Source organism: Arachis duranensis, chromosome 8 (assembly GCF_000817695.3).
Source record: "Arachis duranensis cultivar V14167 chromosome 8, aradu.V14167.gnm2.J7QH, whole genome shotgun sequence".
NCBI lineage: Eukaryota > Viridiplantae > Streptophyta > Magnoliopsida > Fabales > Fabaceae > Arachis > Arachis duranensis.
In genome coordinates, this window is record NC_029779.3 from 13,345,017 (window position 1) to 13,370,521 (window position 25,505).

Here is a 25,505-nt window from a genome sequence, read left to right on the forward strand (position 1 = left end):
TGTCCATTATAGATTATAAAAAAAAATATTGACGCTACCGACAGCTTTATTGACAGAAAATTTCAAGGGTAGCGATCATTCAGATTTTTAAAAAAGAAAATAAAAAATATTTTTCATCGGATTTACCGTCAATTTTTTTTTTAGAAATAAAATTGCGCGAAGGATCAACTTATGGCGCCAACATTACCATCAGATTTTTTTCGCTGGTAACGTTCATTAGATTTTTTGCCCATGAACCATCATATTCCGACGCTAAATTTGTCGCAAGTTACCGGCAAGGTTTATAACGTCGGATTTAATTCGACGAAACATCCATCGGTAATCATAGTACCGGTGGATTCTTTTTATTTTTTCGCCAGTAATTTCGACGGTACTTAACGTTTTTTTTGTAGTGAACACTACTATAAGTCATCGATGGCCGTTATGTTGCCTAATTGAATTTGGAAAGTTTTTGACTGTGTGACCGTTGGTGCTAGAGTTCTTTGTTCAACACATTCCAACTCTATATCAATTTGTAAACACATTCATTAAATCTTTCCCGGCACCAGTATTTCTTAAGTTCACAAACTTGCAAAGAGTTTTTTAAGTAGATCCTTGGGAGATCCTTAGCTTAAAGGGGTATGTTAGTGTAGTTAATATGAGACTTTCTCTAATTAGTTTGTTGTTAAAGTTGTTATGACAGCTCAACAATTAACTAGTTACACTCTAATAAACTTGTAATCACACACCTCGCATTCACTCATCAACTATATATTTAAACTGTAAACGATGTAACTATCATTGATTCAATCACTAATATAATGCATCACAACATTCTCTTTTCTCTCTTTTCTCTCTCTCTCTTTCTATATATATATAATTTTACATCTTTTGCAATACAAAATCCAATTGTTCAAGCTTCACAACTACGATCAACCACTTTAATTAGGGGTGCACAGACCCGGTCCGACCCAAAGGCCTGACCCAGTTCCAAACACTTTAGGGGCTAATTTGGTGTGATTTCATTGGGTTTAGGATCGGGTAAGGGTCTCAAAAATAGACCCGATCATTATTTCGGGTCGAATCCGGGCCATAGCTTGGGTCACCCGAAGTCGGCCCGGTGGCTCGGTCATCATACACAATTAATATTTTATGTTATTAGTGATGGATCATGAATATTCTTATGTGGAATTTAAGTATTGTAAACCTTAATATTTTGTGTTATTAGTCATTATAAGACTATAAGTTAATGTTTTATGTTTAGAATGCATAAGACTCTAGATTAATGCATAATATTGTGTTATTTGTATTGATTTAAATATTTGGTATTATTAGACAATATTAGTATTGATTGTGGTTTTGCTTTAGTATTGATTGTGGTTATACCTTAATTTTAAAGAAGGGTTGGTTCTTGTTATATTTTTCTAAGTGAATTTTACCATGTTAAATAATGGTTGGAGTCTTGAAAATTTGGATATTTTTACATGCTAGCTTACAAGAAAGTATCAACGTAATGTAATGTTAACGGCCCGGTTTTCACCAGGTATAATTGTGGCCCGAAAGTGTATTAGTTTTATCGAGTCTAGGATCGGGTTCGGGTCTAATAAATAGACCCTATGTATATTTCGGGTCAGATCTGGATCCCGTCAAACCCGGCTTCACCCGACTCATGTGCAGCCCTAACTTTAATAGTCTCAATTGCTAACTTTCCAGCAAACATCAAACTCGATGAAGGCAATTTCAAAGCATGAAAGCATCAAGCACTCGTGTGCATCAAAGCCAACAAGCTACATAATCACATCACTACACTATTAATTCCATGAAAGTTCAATTCAGATCAAGATCGAGTTGAAGAAAAGGTCTCGCAAGAGTTCAAAGAATGGGAACAATGAGATGAATATTTGGTAGCTAAATGCTCTCTGCTATGAGTAAAGTCTTTATGAATAAGGTAGTGGAACACGAATATGTACATAAAATCTGGGAAGCATTGGAGGAATACTTCACAGTCATGCTCAAATCAAAGATAAGAATGTTAAAAGCTTAGCTCAAAATAATCAAAAAGTAAGGTGCAATTCTTTATCTTCTGTTAGTGTTCCATTGTTGAAAGGCGAAGAATATTTTGAATGTGTTTTTAGAGGATTAGATAAAGAATTTAGTGTCTTTATCACTATAATTAACTTAGGAATACACTAAATTACTATTAGTGAGTTTGAATAATAATTTCTTGCACAAGAAAAGATAAATAAGAGGTTTAGCAAAACATATTTGATTATGGTCTATGCAAACTTAGCTCACAAGGAATCAGACTCATCAAATGGTGCCTTTCATTAATAAAATCAACATTATCAGTAACCCTATTAAAAAAGTCAGCTACCAAGTAGAGTTAGCCAAAGTTCTTCTCAAGTATTACTCACTACAAACAACTGTAACATAGGGTGGTGTATTGATTCAGGAGCCTCTCACCACATCACCTTCGATCTGATAAACTTAATTAACAGCTCAAAATATGGGGAATCTGAGCATGTTTTGAGGTAATAGAAAAGATATGAGTATTACCAATATTAGAAAGTTTATCATGCATGCATCTATATTAAACAAAAATTCCAAACGACGCAAAAGATGTTGGCGATGGTACAAATGATGGTTAAGTCGTCGCTAAATTTACTAACGTCCCTCACATTGGTAATTTTATTCTACAATTTTTGCAAATAAAATAAAATTAATTTTTAAATAAATTATCAACGGCTTAGACATCAATAATTTTATTTATTAATAATTAATTTTCTTAATATCGAAATACTTTATCGACACTTAAACTATCGGTAACTTAATGAAGGATATTCGATAATTGCATTTAATCATGTTGACCGTTTAGGATTTATTAAAGTCTTGAATATGGATAATAGGTAATAATATCACATTAATAAAAATAATTAATTTTCAAATCTACTATTTCAAAAGCCTCCTTTTTTTTTTAACCACGGGCTTAACAAAATAAAATTGAGCAAAAATAAATAGAAAAAAACAAGATAAATGAAAATAAAAGATGCAACCCATTGTTATTTTCGGTTTTGCATCATCAACATAATATATAGGTAAACACCACTCCATTTTTGGTATTTTTTAGATGGCAATAATATCCACAATTCGTGACTTTTGTTATGTGAAATATCCTTTGATTATATTTCTTTCCAACCAAATATTTTAAATAACGATAAAAAAATTTAATCAACCACTTTTTTCCATCTTCATTTTTATAAGACAATTTTGTCTAATTCTCAAAATACAATTTAATTACGAGGAATTCTTTGCATACAAGCGATTAAGGCTTGTAAGCCTTACAAGTCCAATTAAAACTAACGCTCAAAACGCGCTTCGAACCATTCTTCTTCCTCTTGTCTTCTTCTTCTTCTTTTCTTTCGTTTCTTGTCTTTTCTTTCTCCTTCTTCTTCTTCTTCTTGCTGCGCGTTCTTCTTCTTCTTCTCTTCACCTTCTTCTTCCTCGTCTTCCTCTTCTTCTTCATTTACGTGCTTTTCTCTCTATTTTCTTTCTTTGTTATTCTGGATTTCCATTGTTTTTTTACATCAAGCTCTGAAATCATTTTTAAAGAAGAAGAAGCAGCAGAAGATAAAGAGAAGAAAGAGAAAGAGTTCTGAATTATGCATAAGGTGTACTTCAACGAATTTTGGATGTATTTCTTAAATCCTTTGCGTATAGTTTTGTAATCCTTTGGGTGTATTTCTGTAATTTTTTGGATGTATTTCTATAATCGTTTGAGTGAATTCCTGTAACTATTTGGGTGTATTTCTGTAATCATTTGGGTGTATTTCTGAAGTTCCATTATCTTCAAAACGATTTCAAAGCTTGATTTCAGAAACCATGAAAATCGAAAAAAAAACGAAGAAGAAGAAGAAAAAGGAAGAGGAGGAAGAAGAATAGGTGTTCATAATATATGGTGAGTGTAGCGCTTTGAAAACAGAAAACGGTTGAATAACGCATTAAAAGGCCCGTATATGTAGCAACTTATAAGACTTGTAAGTCAAAAAAGACTTGTATGTGTAGCATGTCTCTTTAATTATACTTGAAACAGTCTAAAATCTATTAGAAATACTTAATCAAGCACACCATACCTACTAAATAATCTCACAACTAAAAAATAAGTGATAAATATTTTTCAAATCTTTTTTACATAATACAAAAATTTTATCATCCTATAAATAATATATAATCTACACAATCTCTCTTAATATGAACTCTATCAATTAATATTAATTAAGTAAATAATTCAATACTCTTGATGATACGAATCATTTCTATATAGTTTCAGTAAAAACTATAAGTTGTCCTTTGAAAGCAGGAGCGGAGCCTGGTATCAAAAAAGGGGACAATAACCTCCTAACTAAATAATTTTTATACAAAAAAATTATTTACTTTACCGTTTAATCCTCCTAATTTTATTTTTTTCTCTCTTCTCAAGTTATATATTGTATATATGTTGGTTTCCTTCATGAAAAAAAATTCTAGTTCCACCCCTGTTTGGAAGAATTTTTTACTTTAAAATCTGCACACAAAAATTAATAAAATTATATATATATATTTTTTATCACTTTTTCACATAATTCGATTTCTTTTCTGTGTACAAAGTCATCTAAATATTTCACTTGTGGTATAGGTCATAAAAATTTTTTTTAAAACAGTAAAATTTATTATTTTTGACCAGTATTTTTAGTTATTAATCTATTTTTTTTATTTAGCAATTCAACAATATATTTTAATTCATACTTTAAAACATTATTAATTAACTAATAACCAAAAACAATAAATTTTATTGACTCTTTAATATTCTTGTTTTTTGTACCGATAATGCATTTGAACTAAAAAAATTTATTGATGTGCCGAACATTTTCTGCATTATTCATGCTGGCGAAGACAGTAATATAATGGCGACAAACGTATGGTCAAGCATCGGAAAAACATATGGTACGGCTGATGAGTATAATTATTTTGTATATATATATATATATATATATACCCTAAATTAAGAGAATTTTCCTCTCTGATCTCTAATAATGTGCTTAGAGTTATTTATCCTTCTTTTAACTTACCATATCTCCTCTATGAAATTATACCAAGTTTTAACAACTTGATACAGTTCTTTCTACATATTATCCTACACGAAGATGTTAATTAAGTTTGCCAATAAATTATAATTTAAATGATATAATTTTTTTGTATTTATTTAGAAGTTATGAGTTTGAATTTCATTCCTAATTTTAGAAAAGAATAAATTATCATTTGTATCCATAAAAGATATAGACAGTTAGACACTGACAAATACCCATATAAGAATAAAACGACAATTGTAACTATAGAAGATGATTTATGTGTGCCAAAAATATCCTAACAAACCAATTGTATAACTAACATCCGATACTTTTAACATATGAAGATCATCTTCCGTAATTATAATTATCGTTTTATTCTTATATAAATACATTTGTCAATATCTATATCTTTCATAAGTACAAATAATAATTTATTCGATTAGAAAAAAAAAGTTGATTAAGCACTCTAGCTAGCTAATAGCTATGTATCTATGTGTGTGTATGATACATCAACACATAATTTCATTGCAGCACTGCAAATAAAGTTAAGAAAAAGCAGATTCGCGATGGTTCATGTGGCAGTCAGCATCGTACAGACGCAATGGTATCATCAATTGTCTTTGCAGAGATTCGCTTGTTATTAAGCCTACTTGACGTGCCACAATATTTTTTCGGAAAAATCTAGGGATCCAGCAGTTTTATTGAATTTTGGCCAGCATATAACCAGCAGAGGAAGGTGAGCCATTAGATGAAATCTCATACTAATCTCACACCATCAAATCATTATTAATGGCTATTTAATGACTAACAATCACAAAAATTGCTGGCCCCTAGCATTGCTCTATTTTCTCATCTCATTCTTCGCAACAAAATAGTCTTACGATACTATTTTAGTCTACGCCTAAATAATTTCAATCACATACTAGGCCTGCTAATCATCATAATTATATATTATATTTACAATCATTCATGTCATTCATAATTATAAAAGTCTAGAGCGTTAGTTTGGGTGTTTCATTAGAGTTTATTAGACTAGATTAGATGAGATTAGAGCCTACGTGTGCCTCTAATTAATTTAATAATTAGCTGGATCAAACTTTGCTACCTACAGTAACACGTGCCTTCGAATTCTACAGAATGCTTTCATTCACTTGAAGGCACCAATGATTGGTCATAAAAGAATTCTTCTAAAGTATTAGGTAATATTATAATAAGACAAATTCTGTGGTACCTATAATTTTGGTGTCGAAATAGTCGAACTTACTTTTTATAGTAAGTTTTAAATATTAAAAATTTATTTATTTTTATATTTTTTAATTTAAATATTTATTTTTATCTCTTTTTAGTAAGTTAGACAAATATATATAAACACCATAACATGCATCAATAAAACAAATTCTGTGGTATACATTAAAATCAACTCTATTACGTATACATTAAAATCAACCACTAAAATTAATATACACATTAAAACAATTACTATTTGTGGTTGATTTTATGGTTAGTATTAATTAAAAACCAATGATACATTATTTTTCATAATAGTATTATAAACTTTTTTTTTGACGAAATCCAGATATCTTTTTGTTAAAAGCAATTTTAATTCAGGATTTGAAATATTATAACGGCCATATATATGGCTTTTCATGCAAAAAATGGACTCGAATTTAAGAATATTAATTAAGAAAAAGAAGTATCTACTTAATTAGCCGTGTGTTATATGCATTCTCAAAATATTTTTAGTAATCGTCTTATAATTAATAATTTCAAATTTAGAAAATTTTAAATACATAAAATATTAATATACCAATTTTTTTTAGTTAAAAACTATATATAGCATATTTACTCTTGAAAGTTAACCTTTTAGTATTGGATTTAGCTTGACCGAGTCACTATCACCCGGATCACATACAATGTCTATTAATCACTGTTGGTTTAACACTTTTTATTACTTTTTTAATTTAAAAAATACTATTTATACACCAGATATTTTTGACATCTATATAAAAATATAATATTATTAATTAATTATTTTTTATTAGTAGAAAAAAAGAAAGAATGCATGTTTAATTATTAAGAGAATACTAACGTCAAAACAGTGTTCATCATAGCTAGCTTGATAGAAAACTTATGTTTCCAAAAACTACTATATAACTAGAACAAAATTAAAATAAATATTTTTTAACAAAACTATTATATTAAAACTATTATATTATAAAAATAATTCATCTTACAAAAAATAGAAAAATGTCTTGTCAAAGTCAAACACAATAGTAATTTAACATAAAAAGTTAGACATCAAATTTTAATCAATAATCTTTTATTATGGAGCACTTTCCTTTAACACTAACAAAAAAAAAAACAGTGAAGGTTCTTCCACTTTTTGTCCTTCAATTTCTCATAATCCAAAAACAAATTAAGAGAGAAATGTTGGCTATAGTGAAGAGCTCTCGACCATCAGAAAACACCACACATCCAACTCAAAATTTTAAGGTAATAATTTAATGAATTTTTTATTTTATAAACTCCTCATTTTTTTTGTTTTTTTTTATGTGAGACTACTAACTCCTTACACTTGCAATATTAACAAAAAAAACTGGGTAACGCCATTGTTTGGTTGTGCAAATGATGATCAAAGTAGCCCACAGCACTCCACTAGATTAATATATTTATTATTAATCGAAAGGGAACACAAAAACAAAGGTGATATGATGATGATAGAACAAATCAATTTTGATTAATTCCAATTTAAGCAATTGGATTGTTGTGCTTTGTGTGGGCATATAAGCGAGACAACGTTGTCCTTATGCATAATGTGTTTTTAAGAAAGTCTAAGATGTAAAGGTGTAAAAGCCATAATTCAAACGTCACTTATCACTTTGCATGTCGCCACGATGCTGATTTATCAAGACATTCACCGAACAAATGCAATGAACTTATGAATCTTATATGCCTTAAATAAAATGTTCTCTGTACTAATCATTTGCTTCAAACGATAAGGCCAGGCCCCAGGCGACATGTATTAAAATCTTAAAAATAACATCATTATAATAATATATATTCGAATATCCTTAATGGAGTTTGAACATGAAACAATTATATCCAGAAAAAGTATACGAAATTAACGTTAATTCAACTCATTTAAAAATTAATTAGCCAATAAATAAAAAGAGATTAAAAAATATAAGAAAAAACATCCAAAACTAAAAACAATAAAAATATCTAAAATTTAAATAAAAAAAATTTATAAGTAAAATAAAGTAAAACTAATTTAGAATTTAAATTTTAAAATTTAAAATTTAGAATTTATATTTTATGATTTAGAATTTAGAAAAAAATTTATCTAAGATTTTAGAAAAAAATATAAAAGGTAATTATTTTAAAAAAAATTACGATGAGTATGTCATTGGACTTTTTAACTTTTAGCCAAATAATTAATTATTGGTTGGAGTTGGCTAATTTTTTATTGATTCTCTTATGAGTTCGTTGTATATAATATATAAAAAATATAAGAATTAAATTTTAAGGAGTGAATATTAGTTAACTTTTTTGTCGTATAATTATTTTTTTATTTTTATTTTAAGAGAATTTAAAATATAGAATTTAAAATTTAGGATTTTAAGCTAAAATTATAATATTTAAAATTAAAAAAGAAACTATAATATAATATATGGATTTGCATACTAAAATTAATTACGGTATATATTTAAATATATATAGTTTAATTTATTTTTAATATATATTTTATTTTCATAATTAATTTTAGTAATTAATTTAGTATACAGACTTAACATGATTGTTTTTTCTATTCATATTCGATTTTTTTTAATTTGTAACTTCAAGATTATATTATTATTTAGATAAAAACTACACAACAATTAAGTTGAGTTGGTTTAGTGGTTAGTTCATTAGTCCGCTTAAATAAGTATCGGTAGTTCGAATCTCGCCTTGTGTATGCAGCAACTCATTAACCAACAGTAAACCCTTAAATGAAATTCAATATCGTAACGGATTAGTTCTTAATCCATCGACTTTCCCGATAATATCCATAAATGACTTGTCTTTGGTGAGATATGTATGTTACCCCCATTAAATTCAGATACATGATATACATCAGTACTCCAATGCATTTCTCCCTGTGAGTTAGAATAAATATATTTTCGAACTTTTTCCTTCAAATTTAAAGTGTATGTTCCCGCGCAAATCTGGATCGAAAGATACCGTGATTAAAAAAAAATTTATACGAGAGGGGCTTCTGGCAAAGCGGTAATACTTAATTAGAAAATTAACTATATGAAATTAAATGAACTATTGATTCTCTGAAGTTATAACCCTCACTCTGATTCAACTTATACGGTTATACCTGTATATGATGCGAAAGGGACATCAAAATTTTTTAACCACTTTTCGCTGATATCATATTAAAGATTGAAATACAAAATTATTGAGCATAATTTAAAAGGTTAATAATTAACCACTTTCCGCTGATATCATATTAAAGATTGAAATACAAAATTATTGAGCATAATTTAAAAGGTTAATAATTAAATTAGTTTTTGAAATATAAGATGTTTTTTTAAATTTGTTTTTAAAAAATTTTATTAATCAAATTAGTCATTTAAATATTATGAATAATTATATTTGTTCTTTAATTATTTTATTAATAATTTTTGTCAATAATTAATAGTCTAATTGACACTTAATATGTTTAATTGAACTTAATTAAATATGTTTTAAAAATCTATCAAATTAATGGTTAGGTCAAATTAAGAATAGAATTTTATCTAATTAAAAAAATTGAATTAATAAAATTTTATAAATATATTTAATTAATGTTCAATTATTGGACATACCAATTATATGTTATCAATTAATATTTCACAATATTAATCGTTTACAGAAATTGTTAATAAAGTGATTGAACAACAAACATAGTTAATTTTTAATTTTTGATGGACCGAAATGAATTAAAAAAATTTGTTATCTTTCACAGATTAATAATTTGAAATACTATTACAGTATATGTGGGTCGTTTCAACGCGGCTAAAAGGTTTAATTTCATCAACTTGTTGAAACTTTTGGGATTTTCTTATCTGACCGAGGTTGAGAGCAACTTGGATTAAGATATTTCAAATATTTTGGAGCCGTAAATCAAGAACCTTTTCTGCATGCACTAGCTAGATATATAGCTAAGAAATTACAAGCCCTGTTTGAATACCAACAAAAATTTCAAATAGTTTTATAATGACAACTGCCTTATAACTCACTCAATTATTATATTGCTCCAAATCTTTTAGGATTAGTAGCTATAATAATGATGTTAAATTTCATTACTTCTTTGCCGTGTTATACACACTAAAAAATATATACGTACATAAAAAATTAAATATCAAATCAATCTCATTATTGCAAGACCACAATGTCATTTTGTTATGCTTACAAAAAACACGTATGCTCAAGTTGAAGAGTAAGTTCTAAGTTTTAAAATATATAGTCATAAAAATTTATAAATATTAATTTAAGTTGTGGAATGTCTTCTATAAATATTCACACTTTTAGTTTTGATTCGACGTATATTTATCCTACTAGAAAAATTGAGTGTAACATTCTTTTGGATGAGTTATACTTCAAAAATTTATCTGAGCAAAAAAACTTTAAAAATAAATTAAATAATATATATTTATGTATATAGTGATTGATTTTTTGGATGCTAATAGTATTTGTGAAAATCTTAAAACATGATTATTCGTAACTAATTTTACAATGTGACATAATAGAATAGACACACCGAAACACATCGCATGAAATATAATACAAAATTCTGATGAAACCTGAAAATGCTAGACTTATTAATACATTTATTAGTGTAGGTGGAAATTCAGGTGCAGTTGACTTTACGTGAAGTTGATATACCTAAAAATCGTTAAATAATTTGACTGATTTGACTCAATTTTACATCAGTTTTTACCGTTAGTATCCCTTCTTAGAAAATAAAAGTGTAATGTATATAATGTCAGAATGCATCAGAATTATGATACACATATATTCTATATGGTGTGAACTCAAGTGCAGTCGTGAAGTTAATAACTAAAAGTTGTTAGATGAAAATTTTATCAAATTATCTAACGGTTCTCAACTATCAATTTCACACTGTACCTGAATTTTTCCCATTCTATATTATAGCCGGTGAGAACCGACATGCGTGCCTTACAAAAGTAACTCAATAACACCTGGGCAGAATTTGAGAGTTTAAAAATGAGAAGAATATTGGATTGATATAGAGCCAAAAGAATAGAATAGTGGAATATTGAGGATGAGGAGTGGGTACGTAGAGACAAAAATTCCCATGAAAACAGCGTCATGTAGTACACACAAGTTGACACTACGATTCACCTTATTGTAATGGACAACAAACATGTTGGTTCCAAGCAACAATTTACTCTCACATATATATACGGTTTTCTTGAGTTTCTGATGAAGACGGTGCAGCGCAAAGAAACCGCTTCTTAACCAAAACCAGGGGCCTGCATAATCTATACATAGATTATAATCTCCCATGTTAGTTGCGTCATATTTAATTATAATTTTTAATTAACATGATTTGCACTCCGTATTGCGACATTGCGTAATGGCGTATACCCAAAAACCTATTCTTAGAGGTAATAACTTTTAATATTTTTAGCTATTATTTAAAAATAAATTATTTTAATTCATGTGAGTAAAATTTTAATAAATATAGATAAAAAAATTTTTGCTGACTAAGTATTAGACAAAAATAATTATATGAATAAATGATTATTTATACCCATGAAAGATGAAAATGCTGACATATATACCCATACTAAATTAAAACTAAATTTGTATTTACACAAGATGTTCTCTATATGACAAAAGTACCATGTCTTTAGAAAGTTGGAGTGCCACGCATGTAGGATATTTTTGTCACACAAGACATCTTGTGTGACTACAAATTTAATTTTAATCTAATGTGAATATATATATCAGTATTTTTATTTTTTATAGATATAAATAGTAATTTATTTATAATTATATTTACTGACAACCTAATATTACTCAAAGATTATATTATAAAGGAGTAATATGTTTTACTATGCTATTTTCAGCACAATATATTTGCATCGCATGTGGTTAAATTTGTCACCTAATTAAGATTAATGAAAAAAGTAGTTAACTCTTGTCACAATTTAATCCATTAATCCTTGAATTTAACTTAAAATTACAGTCTCTAAAGTACAAGTCTGTAAAAATAAAACCCTAATAATATAGAAATAAATAAACCCTAACTATATATTGGTTTGTAATCCTTTATTGTGGAATTGTTTGACCTCTCTTGGAACAAGAAAGAAAGCTCATTGTTTCGAGAACATCATCTATAGAAGTTGAATGCCATTAGCAAACTTAAGCAGCAATGATTTTTTTCTTATTTTTTTTGTTATGTTAAGCAGCAATGATTAACTCTAGCTCGTAGCAGTTTAATATTTGTTTTTTCTCTTTTCGGTCTTCGTGTTTTTGGTCGTATTTTTCAGGTTAGCAGTTTAAAGTGTTTTTGTTCAAAAGCAGTTTTTTTTTTTTGTCAAGTGGATTGGACAGTTTTAATTCTAGGCATTACATCTATGTTACACACACAACACATTCACACACACTACTATGGGTAATTGGATATTATGGATTCCTTAAATTAACAACCAGCCTCAACTGGGATTTGAACTTGAGTGCAGTACTGTATGAGACAGATAGTTAAACCATCTGTGCTGGACCTCTGCTGCAGAAGCAGTTTAAAGCTAAACCAAAAACGGTTGTTTGGTTAGATGGTAGAGGTCAAGGACCATGAAACAACAAAAACCTAAATAAAGGGTAAATAAAATTGCTGAATTGGGTCCAATAAATAGCCTCGATATACATATATGCTTTCCTAATATGTCGATTCTGTGATTTAATGTTTTGACCCATAAAAACTGTTGTATGAGCCCATGTAACCTCAGAATCTGGTCCCCTTGAGATAAGTCTTCTTTTGAATCGTAGCTCTATATTGACAAAAAAAAGGTAGTCCTATAGTTTTGACTTTTGAGCACATTCTTGTCCCCACCTTTTCAACATATAATAATAATAATAATAATAACAATAAAAACACTTCTCAACATAGAATTGAATCCCCCGTCCAATGAAAAGTAATTAGTACTCTGATCATCTGACTCAAATAGGAAAACTTTTTTTTATGAAGGCTAGAATAGAGTTAAAAAGTGAAGACTTTTATTAAATTTATAGAAAAGATGTTTTTGATAAACATCAGGACATAAATGTCTAAGAAAACATAGATCAAATAGTCATTACTTTAGAAAATATGGTTTCAAAAGTGGAGTCTCATGCTCTTCAAGAGTAGAGCTATACTGCTTCGGATAAGTGGAGCCATTAATCAATCAACTTTTTAAATTTAGTTTAGTTATAAATACAAAGATAATCACAAATCAACTAAAGAAGACACAACAATACAAGAGATACAACTCAACAAGACAAGTCATGAAAGGTATAAAAAATGTAAGCATGGAAAAAGATGTTCTAGATTTGTAGGAGTTTTCAACTCAACAAAGAAATAATCCAAACCAGAAATTAGTCGGTCGAGTATTAATAGAAAAGGTGTTAAATACGGTCACAGTGCGTTAAACAATTTTCAATATGTGGGGAGATTCACAAGGACTGGTAATCACCAATGCAGGACCAAATTCCTTCATTTTAAACTTCAAAAGCCAGGAGGAAACAAGAAGAGCGTATGACGGTGGACTATGGAGAATAGAAGGACATATGTTGAGTCTGCAATGGTGGAACTCAAACCTGTCCATTGATGAGGTAAATAATAATCAGCTTCCTATTTGGGTTTAAATACATGTGCTACTTTATGATAAAATTAATATAAAGAATACTGAAAAAATAGGAGCTATAGTAGAGAGAGTAATAAGTGCTAAAAATTCTTTTGTTGAAGGTAACATGCTCATATCCTTTTTTTAGGGTCAGAGTGGAAATAAATGCTCAAACACCTTTGAAAACGGGATTTTGGTTTAAAAGAGATGATGCAAGTCATTCATGGGTGATGATTGGATTTTTGACGGTTTAGAATTTCACTAATGAAATCTCGTTGTAAAGTATAGTTTCTAAACCAAACAACAATCCTTTCATACAAAAAGTTGTTTGTCACTAGTACAAACCCCTAAAATTTATAAATCGAAGTATTCAAACCTCGGGTCGTTCTCCCTAGGAATTACAATAAAGTGTCTTGTTATTGGTTTTGAGTTATTTTGGGGTTTTGGATAAGAAGCATGAAAAGTAAATGGCAATGAAAATAAACTAACAACTATAAAAGGCTCTTGGCAAGTTATGAGAATTAGAAGTCCTATCCTAGTTATCCTCCTCAATTGTGATGAGAATTGTTCATGGCTACCACTTAGTTAACCTCTAACCATGGAGGGAAGTCAAGTGGATGAATCAATTTGATTCCTCAAGTCCTAATCAACTCCTAAAGGAAAGACTAGCTTTAGAGGCATTCAAATCAATTAGCAACTTCTAATTATCAATCAACAAAGGAATTAGATAACTCAAGAGTCACTAATTACTCTACCTAGGCCAAGAGAAACAAAACCTATACTAAAATCCAACCAAGCATTTCATCAAACACTAGGAAGGCATAAGAGGAAAGCATAGTAAATTGATAACAAGAATAGAATCTAACAACAATTATTGAAATAAATTAATAACAACAATCAAGGAAATCACAATTATCATGAATTACCTCAAATTGCATTATTGAAAGAAACAAAAGAACAACAATCTATCCAAAACAAAATGAAGGATTACAATTATTAAAATACATAACTAGAAAGAGGAAGAGGAGAAGATTAAGAATTGGTAAATGAAAAGTGAATCAAAGCATGAATTAAACCTAGATCTAAGAGGGAGATTAACCTAATCCTAATCCTAATTCTAGAGAGAAGTGAGAGCTTCTCCCTCTAAAACTAACTCTAATTATGCTATATGCTAATATCCAATGATAATCCTCCTTTTTTCCCTCAATCCTTGATCCTTTTATTCCTTCTAGCAGCATTTGGCGCCAAAATGGGTTCAGAAACCCTCTCAAATCGCCAGGCACGTGTTGCATTAATGAAGTCATGTGCTGTCACCGGCGCGTGCGCGCACGGTACGCGTGCGCGTCCCTGGTCGATTTTGTAATGTGCGCGAGAGCGCCTTGTGCGCGTGCGCGTGCTTGGCCGAGATCAATTCTTTTGTCTTTTGTGCTTCTCTCCATTTGCATGCTTCCTTCCTTGCTCCTTTGATCCATGCCTAGCCTATTTCAATCCTGGAATCACTAGCAAACACATCAAGGCATCCTATGGAATCAAGGAGAAATTAGAATTCATCAAAATAAGACTTAAAAAGCATGTTTTTACACTTAAGCACAAATATGGGAGAGATAACAAAACCATGCTAATTCATAGGCTAAATGTGACAAAAGGTTATCAAAACACTCTAAATTCATTACAAGATAAACCCTAAAAATGGGGTTTATCAATGGGCTGAGTTCAAATATGAAAAACTGTATGATTATCGTTATAAATGTAGAAAATTTTGGCATGATAAAAGAGCATGTATTGAGGAGCCGGTTATGTCATTAGTAAACCCAGAAATTTTCAGAAATGGACCAGAACTTACAACTCCATGGCTGAGATCAATAGAGAATGAAACAAGAAAGGCAGGAATTTAGGAGGAGAAAGGAAGAACACAGCAATTGAGTGGAGGAAAGGGGAGAAAGGAGAGTCAAATCAAGGGAATGTAAGAAGTTCTCAAGCCAGTGCCTCTACAAAATCTTGGGACAGATTAGCAAATTCACAAGAGCAAATGGGAAGGAGATAAGTGACAATATAGGAAGTTCAAGGCCAAGATGAAGGGGCTGATGATGAAGAAATGAACGGTGATAAAGAAGAAGAATAACTAGAGCAGAAAAATAACAAAGCAATTGTAGTGGTCAAGGAATATGAAACAGAACTTGCTAGAAGAATGGAGAAAATCTGAAACTCAAAAGAAGAAGAGAAAACGACCAGTAGGGACATACTGAAAATTTTTTAAAAGGAGAAAAGGAAACTGCGCAGGTGTGGAGGGCTAGCAAGAAGAACAAAGTGGTCATAGGCTTCGTGGAAGTGACAACTAATGAGGAAGAATCACAGATCAGAGGAGCCAATTTGGGAAACTCAATGGATGAGGAGGCGAGCCTACACATGCCCTAACTTAACCATGAGTGTGATAAGTTGGAACTGCCGCAGGGTTGCGGCCCTCGCGACAGTTTTTGAACTACACAGCATGTGCAAACAAATAAAGCCTACAATAATATTCCCAATTGAGACTAGAGCTAGAGAATGAACTATTAAGAAGTTGAAAAGAAGGTTGCAGTTTGAGAATGTATTTTACATGGAATCCCAGGGACTGTCCGGAGGGCTATGCCTTTTGTGGAATGAAATATATAATATTGATATTTATTCTTAGTGTGATAATCATATAAAAGCCCAAATTGACGATAGAAAAGAGAAAATATGGATGTGTAATTTTATCTATAGAAACCCGTGCTTTGGAAGAAGAAAGAAGCAATGGAGAGCTATCACAACGAACAATTGTAATGAGGGAGAGTCACAACTATTCATAGGAGACTTCAACGATATTTTGAGTCAAGAGGAGAAAATTGGTCTACATCCAAAGCCACAAAGTCAGGTGAGAGAATTTAAGCAGTTTGTAGGTATGAATTATCTTATGGATTTAGACCTAAAAGGTGAAAGATTCACGTGGTTCAGTAACCCGAGAAATAGATTTATCACTAGGGATAAGATAGATAGGACATTAGCCAATTGGAAATGGAGAGCCTTGTACCAGCATGTGTTACTCACAGCTCTACCAGCCATAAGTTCTGACCATTGCCCAATAGTTTTAAACATAAATCAAGTTCAAAGAATGGAGAAGAATTTTAAATTTGAGGCGTTTTGGACCGATCATGATGAGTGTGAGAATGTAGTAAAGAAGGGGTGGGATAAAGAAAATATTCACGGATGCGATTGGGAAGGAATAACAAGAAAAATGGAAAATTGCAAAGAGGAGCTTAATAAGTGGACCAAGAAGACTTTTAAAAGTGCAGATAAAGAAATCTACAAACTGAAGGAAGAATTGAAGAAGTTACAAGATTCGAACTTAACACAAGAAAATCAGGAGAAGATACAATTGATAAAGGAGAATATAGCAATTTTATGGAAACTGGAAGAGAAATATTGGGGACAAAGAGGCAAGTTAAAGTGGTTGAAATGGAGGGACAAGAAAATATCTTTTTTTCATGCCACAACCATTCAAAGAAGAAAAAGGAACAAAATTGATAAACTGAAGAATGAAGCGGGCTCATGGATGGAAGACAGGAAAGAAATCATGAACCATATTGAGGAACAATTTGAAGCATTATTCACTTCCGATAGCAAAAGAAACTTTGCAACAACACTAAATAAAATTCTAGCAAGAGTCACAGAGGGTATGAACAGGGGCTGATCTCAGAAATCACTGAAGAGGAGATTAGAAAAGCAGTCTTCAGCATGGGCTGCCTCAAGGCTCCAAGGCCAGATGGTCTGAATGGATTATTCTACCAAAAATACTGGGAGATAATTAAGAAAAAGGTATGTGCAGTTGTTAAAGAATTCTTTCAGAATGGGAGTTTGCCAGAAGAGATTAGTGAAATCATAGTCGTCCTAATTCCAAAGGTCAAGAATTCGGAAGAACTCAATCAGCTAAGACCGATCAGTTGTTGTAACTTTATTTACAAGATTATAACAAGGGTTATAGTGCTGAGATTGAAAGAATATAGATAATATGGGTGAATACATGTAATTGAACTTTTGAACCCTCACCGGATGTGTATCCGCTCTATTCACTCAAGTGTTTAAGGGTTAATTCACTCAATTCTCTTCTATTCAAGCTTTCCAAAATTTGATTTTTCTTCTAACAATCAACACTTATTCAATGCATGTATACATTCATCATGAGGTCTTCCATTTAGGTTGTAATGAGGTTAGGGTCAGGGTAGGATCATTTAATGGTTAAGTGGGCTAGAGTTTGAATCTTGAATTAGTATAGACTTTCCCACCTAACCTACATAATGACCTATACAAATTCAAACTACTCTAACTATCCATTCTTCATTTTTTCTTACATACTCATGCATTCTATTCTTTAGTTCATAACACTTATGCATTGGTTCCTTTTTGTTGAACTTCACCTTGGGGCATTTTGTCCCCTTTTATTATTTTTCTTCTTTTTTTTCTTTCTTTTCTCTTTTTTTTTCTTTTCTATTCTTTTGTTTTTCTCATTTTCACCTTTTTTTTTCTTTTTTCTTTTTCAACTATACACAAGAACATCAATGCATAAGGTCTTATACATTCAATCAATACATGAATATGTTCCCAATTCTAAAATATGAGAGTGTACTACCCTTTTTATCCCATCCAATATTCCCAAGCCTCACCAACTTTGAATAATAAACACTCTCACTAGCCTAGACTAGTCAAAGATCCAAACAAGGACTTTCATTGGTTTTCCGCCTTGGGCTTGTAATGTGCTAAAATGAGAATAAGTTGGTTAATCATAGGCTCAAAATTGGATAACAATGGGGTGTAAAAGGTAGGATATTTGGATAAGTGGGCTAATGAAATAATGGCCTCAATCATACAAATGCACAATTACAAGAAATAAATGGACATCTAGAATCAAGCAAATCAAGGATCACAATCATAGATAGAGAACAATTTCACACAAGAATGGGAAATAAGTGATTATAAAATGTAACCACATCAATAGGCTCAAGTCTCACAAGCTTGTGTTCTTAATTCAATACATGCTTCACAAAGTATGAATTCAAGCAAGTTTCACCAAAAATTTTTCTTTCAATCAATTGGGTTAATGCCCTATATTTAAATTTATTGAAAATTTCAATATTTGACTAAGCATTGTTGTGGTTGAAAAATTCAAAAATTTTCTTAGTTCACCCTTTCCTTTTCTGCTTAAAACCAATTTCTCATGCAAAAGGGTGACTAAGTGTTTGCAATTCAAAGGATGATTTCTAATCACAACCACAAACTAAAAATAAATATATGCAAAGAGGTATAAAGAAAAATCCAGCTAAAAGTATGGAATCTATCATCTAAAACATCTAAAAAATATCCATAAGCATCAGAATATCTAAAATCCAAAATAAGAAGTAAAAGTATCCAAAGTAAACTCAAAATGCATCAAAATATATACAAGAGATATGCAAAACTAAGAAAGTAGCCAAAATGTTCATCGGTTCCCTCCCTACACTTAAGATCAAGCATCGTCCTCGATGCTAAACTGGAGGATCAGTGGAAGGGACAACGGTAGGTGCTGAATCTGTCTGAGACGGTGGGATCGGCTCCGCATGGGGCTGTGGTGGCTCTGTAGTGGCTGGGGCATCCTGCTGAGTCGGTGCCTCCACATCCTCCTCCTGATGATCCGGCTCATTGGAGGCCGGAGAGTCGGGAAGTGGAGGTAACTCAGCACCCAGAGAAATAAGCGCCTGGTCCATCCGATCTAATCGACGTCTGACATGGAGTCTCTCTCGCTCCAAAAACCGGAATAGACGCTGGACCAATAGGTAAGTAGGCTCAGGGACTGAAGGTGGAGCTGTAGATGAAGATGGAACTGCTGCTGTAGAAGAGGATGGGGCTGCTGTAGGGGCTGATGGTGAAGGTGTCCCCACGACTGCTCTAGCTCTAGAACGGCATCTAGCTGGGGGCTTCTCGTGCACCCAACCACCCCAAGGAATAGTAACCTCCCTGTCATCTGCATCAGGGGGTGGTGGTGTCACATCATCGTCCAGCCAGGGTACCTCAGCTAGGGACGCCATACTCGTGACCAAAGTAGGAAATGGGAGTAGGCCACGAATATGCGCCCGCCACATGCACTGTCAGATAAGTCGAGGAAAAGAGACGTCCTTCCCCTCCATAACACACCTAATCAGCAGAAGCATCTCCATAGGGATCTCAGAGAAGTGAGTGGTAGGCAAGACATAGTGGGCAAAGATCATTTGCCAAGTCTTGGCCTCTCTAGTCAAGTGTGCAAATAGCATCCCCTTAGGCTTGGTATTGTTCGCATCCATAACCCATGTAGCATCCGGTAAACCAATGACGCTCCTAAGTGCCTCATAATCAAAAGTCATGCTGTGTATGGCCAACTCGGCCTACTGATGGGCGCAAGTGCCATCAGGAATATGTCGGCACTGCAACGCCTCCCCAATGGCAGTCTCAGTAATCATGATCTCTCTACCCCTCACCTAAACCGAATCCAAGGTGGGACGGAAGAAGTTGCAGTAAAATTCCTTCACCCAAGAGATGTTAATATCCCCCAAATCTCTGTCAACAAAATCGAGACCCAACTCAAGGATCCAGCTAGTAATGGACCGTCTCACATCATTGGGTAGGAGCAATTTCTTCTCAGTATTCAGCTTTGTTGTTCGATATTTGGAAAATCGAAGCTCACAGTAGAGATTGGGGAACTTGGTCGGATCCGTAGAAGGTAACTGCTGATTTTCTTTTTCTTCGTCATTCAGAGGATTCTTAGCACAATGCTTGTAAATGGAGGGAATAGAGGGTGTAGAGTGTTTCCTTTTCTTGGAGGCAGTGGCTATAGCTTTTCCTTTATCTGACATCCTCAAAAATATGATAGAATATAAGCAATAAAACACTTAGCATGTAACAAAGAAGGCATGTTCAGGATATATTTGGCTAAGAACAATCATGATGTTGAAATGAATATGCAAAGAATTGGTAACAAGTAAACATAAGTGAACAAGTAAACCAAGAATGCAAGCTTCATTAAAGTCAACAACTCTAACTCATTAAGCATAAATCATCATACTTTAGAAAGAATGGTTAAAGAGGATTAAAGGTGAGTAAATGTCAAATGGTTAAAGAAATTAGTAAGTTAGAAAAGCGGATTAGTTGGCATGATGATATTTTTGCTCAAAGACAAGAGAAGTTGCGGTTCATATTCACAATGATTGATGCAAATCCGGGAAGTTTAAAAAGAAGGCAGAAATTGGCCCAAAATTGAAATAAAGACCAAAATGAAACTAATTCTCTTGAAAATTGGGCAGCATTCCGGCTTAAAATTGGACGTTCCCGGATAGCAAGATAGCACAAACAGTAGGATTATAACATCAATTAAACACAGCAGCAGTGAAATATCATGCAGGCAACACAATTTTCATAAAATAGCAACCCAAAATCAACATACAGTACCCAAGGAAACAAACAGCAAATATGCACATACGGAGCACTTATCAGGCTTAGAATCCTCTATCCAGCCCTAGCTACCTAACAACAAATATTTCTATCTAACCTAACATGCAACATTTGAATTTAAACTAACTAACAGACAATTACAGTAACTACAGAAATGAACCATTAAAAAGAAAAAACAGAAAAAAAATAGAAATGGAGCAGGAACCTGGGAGCGGAGGGGAACTAAGAATGGAAAGGAAATTAGGGGAGGAGCAGCAAAATCAGAAGTTGCGTCGCCGTGAATGGTGGCGGTTATGGCAGAAGAGCGGCGGTGGTGGTTGCAACGGGAGAACGAGAGACTGAGTGAAGGAGGTTGACGGGAAAATGTGAAAGAAGGAAAGAGAGGGAGGTGCCGCCGAGTGCTTTGTCGCCGGCGGTGATGATGGAATGGTGGCGGAGAAGGTGGCTGCGGCGGTTGGGCGTTTGACCGAAGGGAGGAGGAGAGAGTGAGTGGAGGAGAGAGGGAGGACGAGGACGAGTGGGGTGATGGTGAGAGAAGGGGCGGCCGTGTGGTGGTGGCCGGCGCTGCTGCCGCAGCGGTTATGGAGAAGAAGAAGAAGAATGGAGGTTGGGTGGGAGACGAGAGAAGGTGCGCGACTGCGCAGTGCGCTTCGCGCATTAGGGTTATCCTATTTTTGAATCGACGCGGGCGCGCACCTTGCGCATCCGCGTACATTGAGGAAAATGAAGATCCACGCGTGAGCGTGCAGTGCGCTCTAGCGTGGGTTGGCAATTTATGCAAGGGCGCGTGCGCGTACAAGGCGCGCACGCGTACATGGGGTTGGGCCTGAGGCTTAGAGTGGGCTTGACACACGCCCAACTCTCGAGGCAAAGGCCTAGAGTGGCGGCAGCATGTAAGGGTGCGCGCGCATACAGCGCGCGTCCGCGCAGATCGAGTTGGGCCAGGGGCTTAAAGCTAGCCAGATCCGGCTCAACTCTCTGGGGCTTGGCTCAGAAACTTGCAGCAGCGGATCGACGCGGGCGCGGCTTGTGCGCGTCCGCGTGAACTTCCATGTTCCCATAATGTGTGCGCACGCACGTAGTGCGCATCAGCGTGGGTTATGTTGGGCTCAGGGCATAATGTTTGCCCAAGAGAGGCCCAACTCTCGGGTACGTGGGTGATGATGCATCTGCACAGGGACGCGTGCGCGTACATTGTGCGCGCGCGTCCACCCCCTTCTCTCTTTTTTTTTTAGGAAAAGTATGCTCAGATGCTCCCCCTACTGCTCACAACTCTTTATTCAATCAACCATCATACAATTCATAAAAATGCAATTTGATATTATTCATCTACTACTAAACACAACATACATGTGACTAAGCTAACAATTAAGTTGTACAAACAGATTTATATGAAACATCTACCTATAATGGTAACTCAAATCACTTATTGAGCAAATTTAAAAGAGAGTGGAAAGAGTTTACCATGGTGGGGTGTCTCCCACCTAGCACTTTTAGTTTAAGTCCTTAAGTTGGACATCTTGAGGTGCTTGTTGTCATGGTGGCTTATGTTTGTACTCATCCTTGAATCTCCAAGGATCCATGCTCCTCAATTAGTTGACAGAATTTCCAACCATTTTCATTAAGCTTGGGCAGAGTTCCACCCAAGATATGAGTCCCCATAGTTGGTCTTCACATAGCAAACCGGGATCCCATATCTTATCTTCGCACCCGTCTTCAATTTGATCTTCATACTTTTTCTTTCCGGGTGGTTGACATAAGGGTGATTGACACATAGAATTCTCTTTAGCATACCTAACCTTCCTTCGAGATCCTTGTAGAGTGGCATTCTTCCAATCATCGCTCTTATACCTTGAAGCTTTTACCTTAATGAGCCTAATTCCTAACTTGCAACCACTACACAACTCTCTTATACTTTTAACTCCACAAAGAGCTCTAAGTTGACCATCATTTTCGATTAAACCATATTCAAGTGAGAAAGTAAAGCTTAGGGATAAGAGTTTTACCCACTTGACTGTTGTGATGGATGGTGACTTGGGAAGGGAGACTTCCCCACACTTAGACAATGTAAGGTCTACTTCTTTAGGCTCTTCTTTGGTTGTTTCCACCTCTTCACAAGCTTCTTCAATTTCAACCTTTTCCCCTTTTTCACTCGGCTTGGTGTTGTCTTCAAGAACTTCATCTTGCCCAATAGGATGTGAGTCAATTTTGGATAGGAATTCATTGATGAATGAATCCATCTCTTGATCAACCTCTTCATATTCTTCAATTTCGATATACACCATGCCAACGTTTTCCTCTTGGTAGATCTCTTTTTCATTGCTCACCAAGGGTATGGGAGGTTGTGTACACTCTTTTGTAACTTCAACTTTATGTCCAATGGGAGAGGATTCCATTGTAGAGAGAAATTCATCCATGATTGAATCCATCTCTTGATAAGCCTCTTCCAAGTCTCCAACGATGATATGCCTTGGAGGTTGCGCACCCTCCTCAACATCAATATCAAGCTTCTTGGATGAGTTCTCCATGATGCTACATTCCCTTGAGCTTTCAACATCTCCTAAATCTTCAACCACTTCTTCGTTTTCTTCAATGATCATAGGCTCCTCCAAATGTTCTAACACAAAATTTGACTCCTCATTTTCCACCGGATTTTCCAATTTCTCCTTCATGCTTTGCTCTTCTTTTGACATCTCACATGTGGTCACGGAATTAGCTTGAGTCTTCAAACATTGGTGGGCTAAAGTATGCACCACCTTGGTCAAATTGGTCACAAACTCAAGTGTATCCCGCTTCATGGCTTCTTGTCCTTGAAGTAACAAAGTGAGAGGATCGTCTATTGGGGCTTGGGGTGGGTAAGAAGGTTCATTGTTTTGGAGAGAGGATTCATGGTAGAAAGGTGGTTCTTCTTGGTAGGGTTGTGCAGATTGTGTGTATTGAGGTGGTTCTTGGGAGTAATCTTGATAGGGTTGTGGTGGTTCTAAGGGCTCTTGCTCAAAATGGTCATAAAGGTATGGTATGGATGATTGGTCATATGATGGATATGGATCATAGGAAGGTGCTTGATGTGGAGAGGCTTGTGAGTATGGTTGAGGTTTATGTTGAGGATATGGTTCATAGGCATATGGTGGTGGTTCTTGAAAGTCACAAGGTGATTCACCGTAGCCATTGAATTGACATGTATTAGGATGGAAATTATACCTATAAGTATCCGGAGGTTGTTGCCAATAGGAGTGATCAATTCCTTGAGGCTCCTCCCATCTTTGTTGGTTCCATCCATGGTACATGTTGCCATTAAAGTTCACATTTCCTACAACACAATTAGAACCAAACTCAAAGCCAAAGTGAGAATTCATAGTGAGAGAACAAAATAAAACTAACAAAAATTAAGAAACAAACAAAAGATAAACCTATTCACAATATTCACATATGTACAATAACCAATAACATAACACCATTGCAACTCCCCGGCAACGGCGCCATTTTGATGATGGATTAATCTCATTAAATCATCCTCTAACTAGTAGTAAAGGAAAGTCAAATGAGCTATATCAATCCTAGTCCATAAGTCCTAACTCTCCACTAATTCAATTAGTGAGAACTAGAGTCAATGGCTCCCAATCATCAATCACTTGTACATTAGTAACTCAAGAGGTCCTAAGTTACCTTTCCAAGCCAAGAGTATAAAATCCTACTCCAAAATCCAACCAAGCATTTCATCAAACACTTGGAAGGCATAAGAGGAAAGCATAGTAAATTGATAACAAGAATAGAATCTAACAACAATTATTGAAATAAATTAACAACAACAATTAAGGAAATCACAATTATCATGAATTACCTCAAATTGCATTATTGAAAGAAACAAAGGAACAACAATCTATCCAAAACAAAATGAAGAATTACAATTATTAAAGCACATAACTAGAAAGAGGAAGAGGAGAAGATTAAGAATTGGTAAATGAAAAGTGAATCAAAGCATGAATTAAACCTAGATCTAAGAAGAGAGATTAACCTAAACCTAATCCTAATTCTAATTCTAGAGAGAAGTGAGAGCTTCTCTCTCTAGAAA

General features: G+C 33.5%; 1 protein-coding gene across 1 annotated transcript; it reads right to left on the bottom strand.

Moving 5' to 3' along the window:
• Positions 1–19,497: 19,497 nt before the first annotated feature.
• LOC107460895 (formin-like protein 5) lies at positions 19,498–20,037 on the bottom strand. The gene has a single exon (XM_016079321.1). It carries the CDS (start codon positions 20,035–20,037, stop codon positions 19,498–19,500), a length of 540 nt encoding a protein of 179 aa, XP_015934807.1.
• Positions 20,038–25,505: the final 5,468 nt, after the last annotated feature.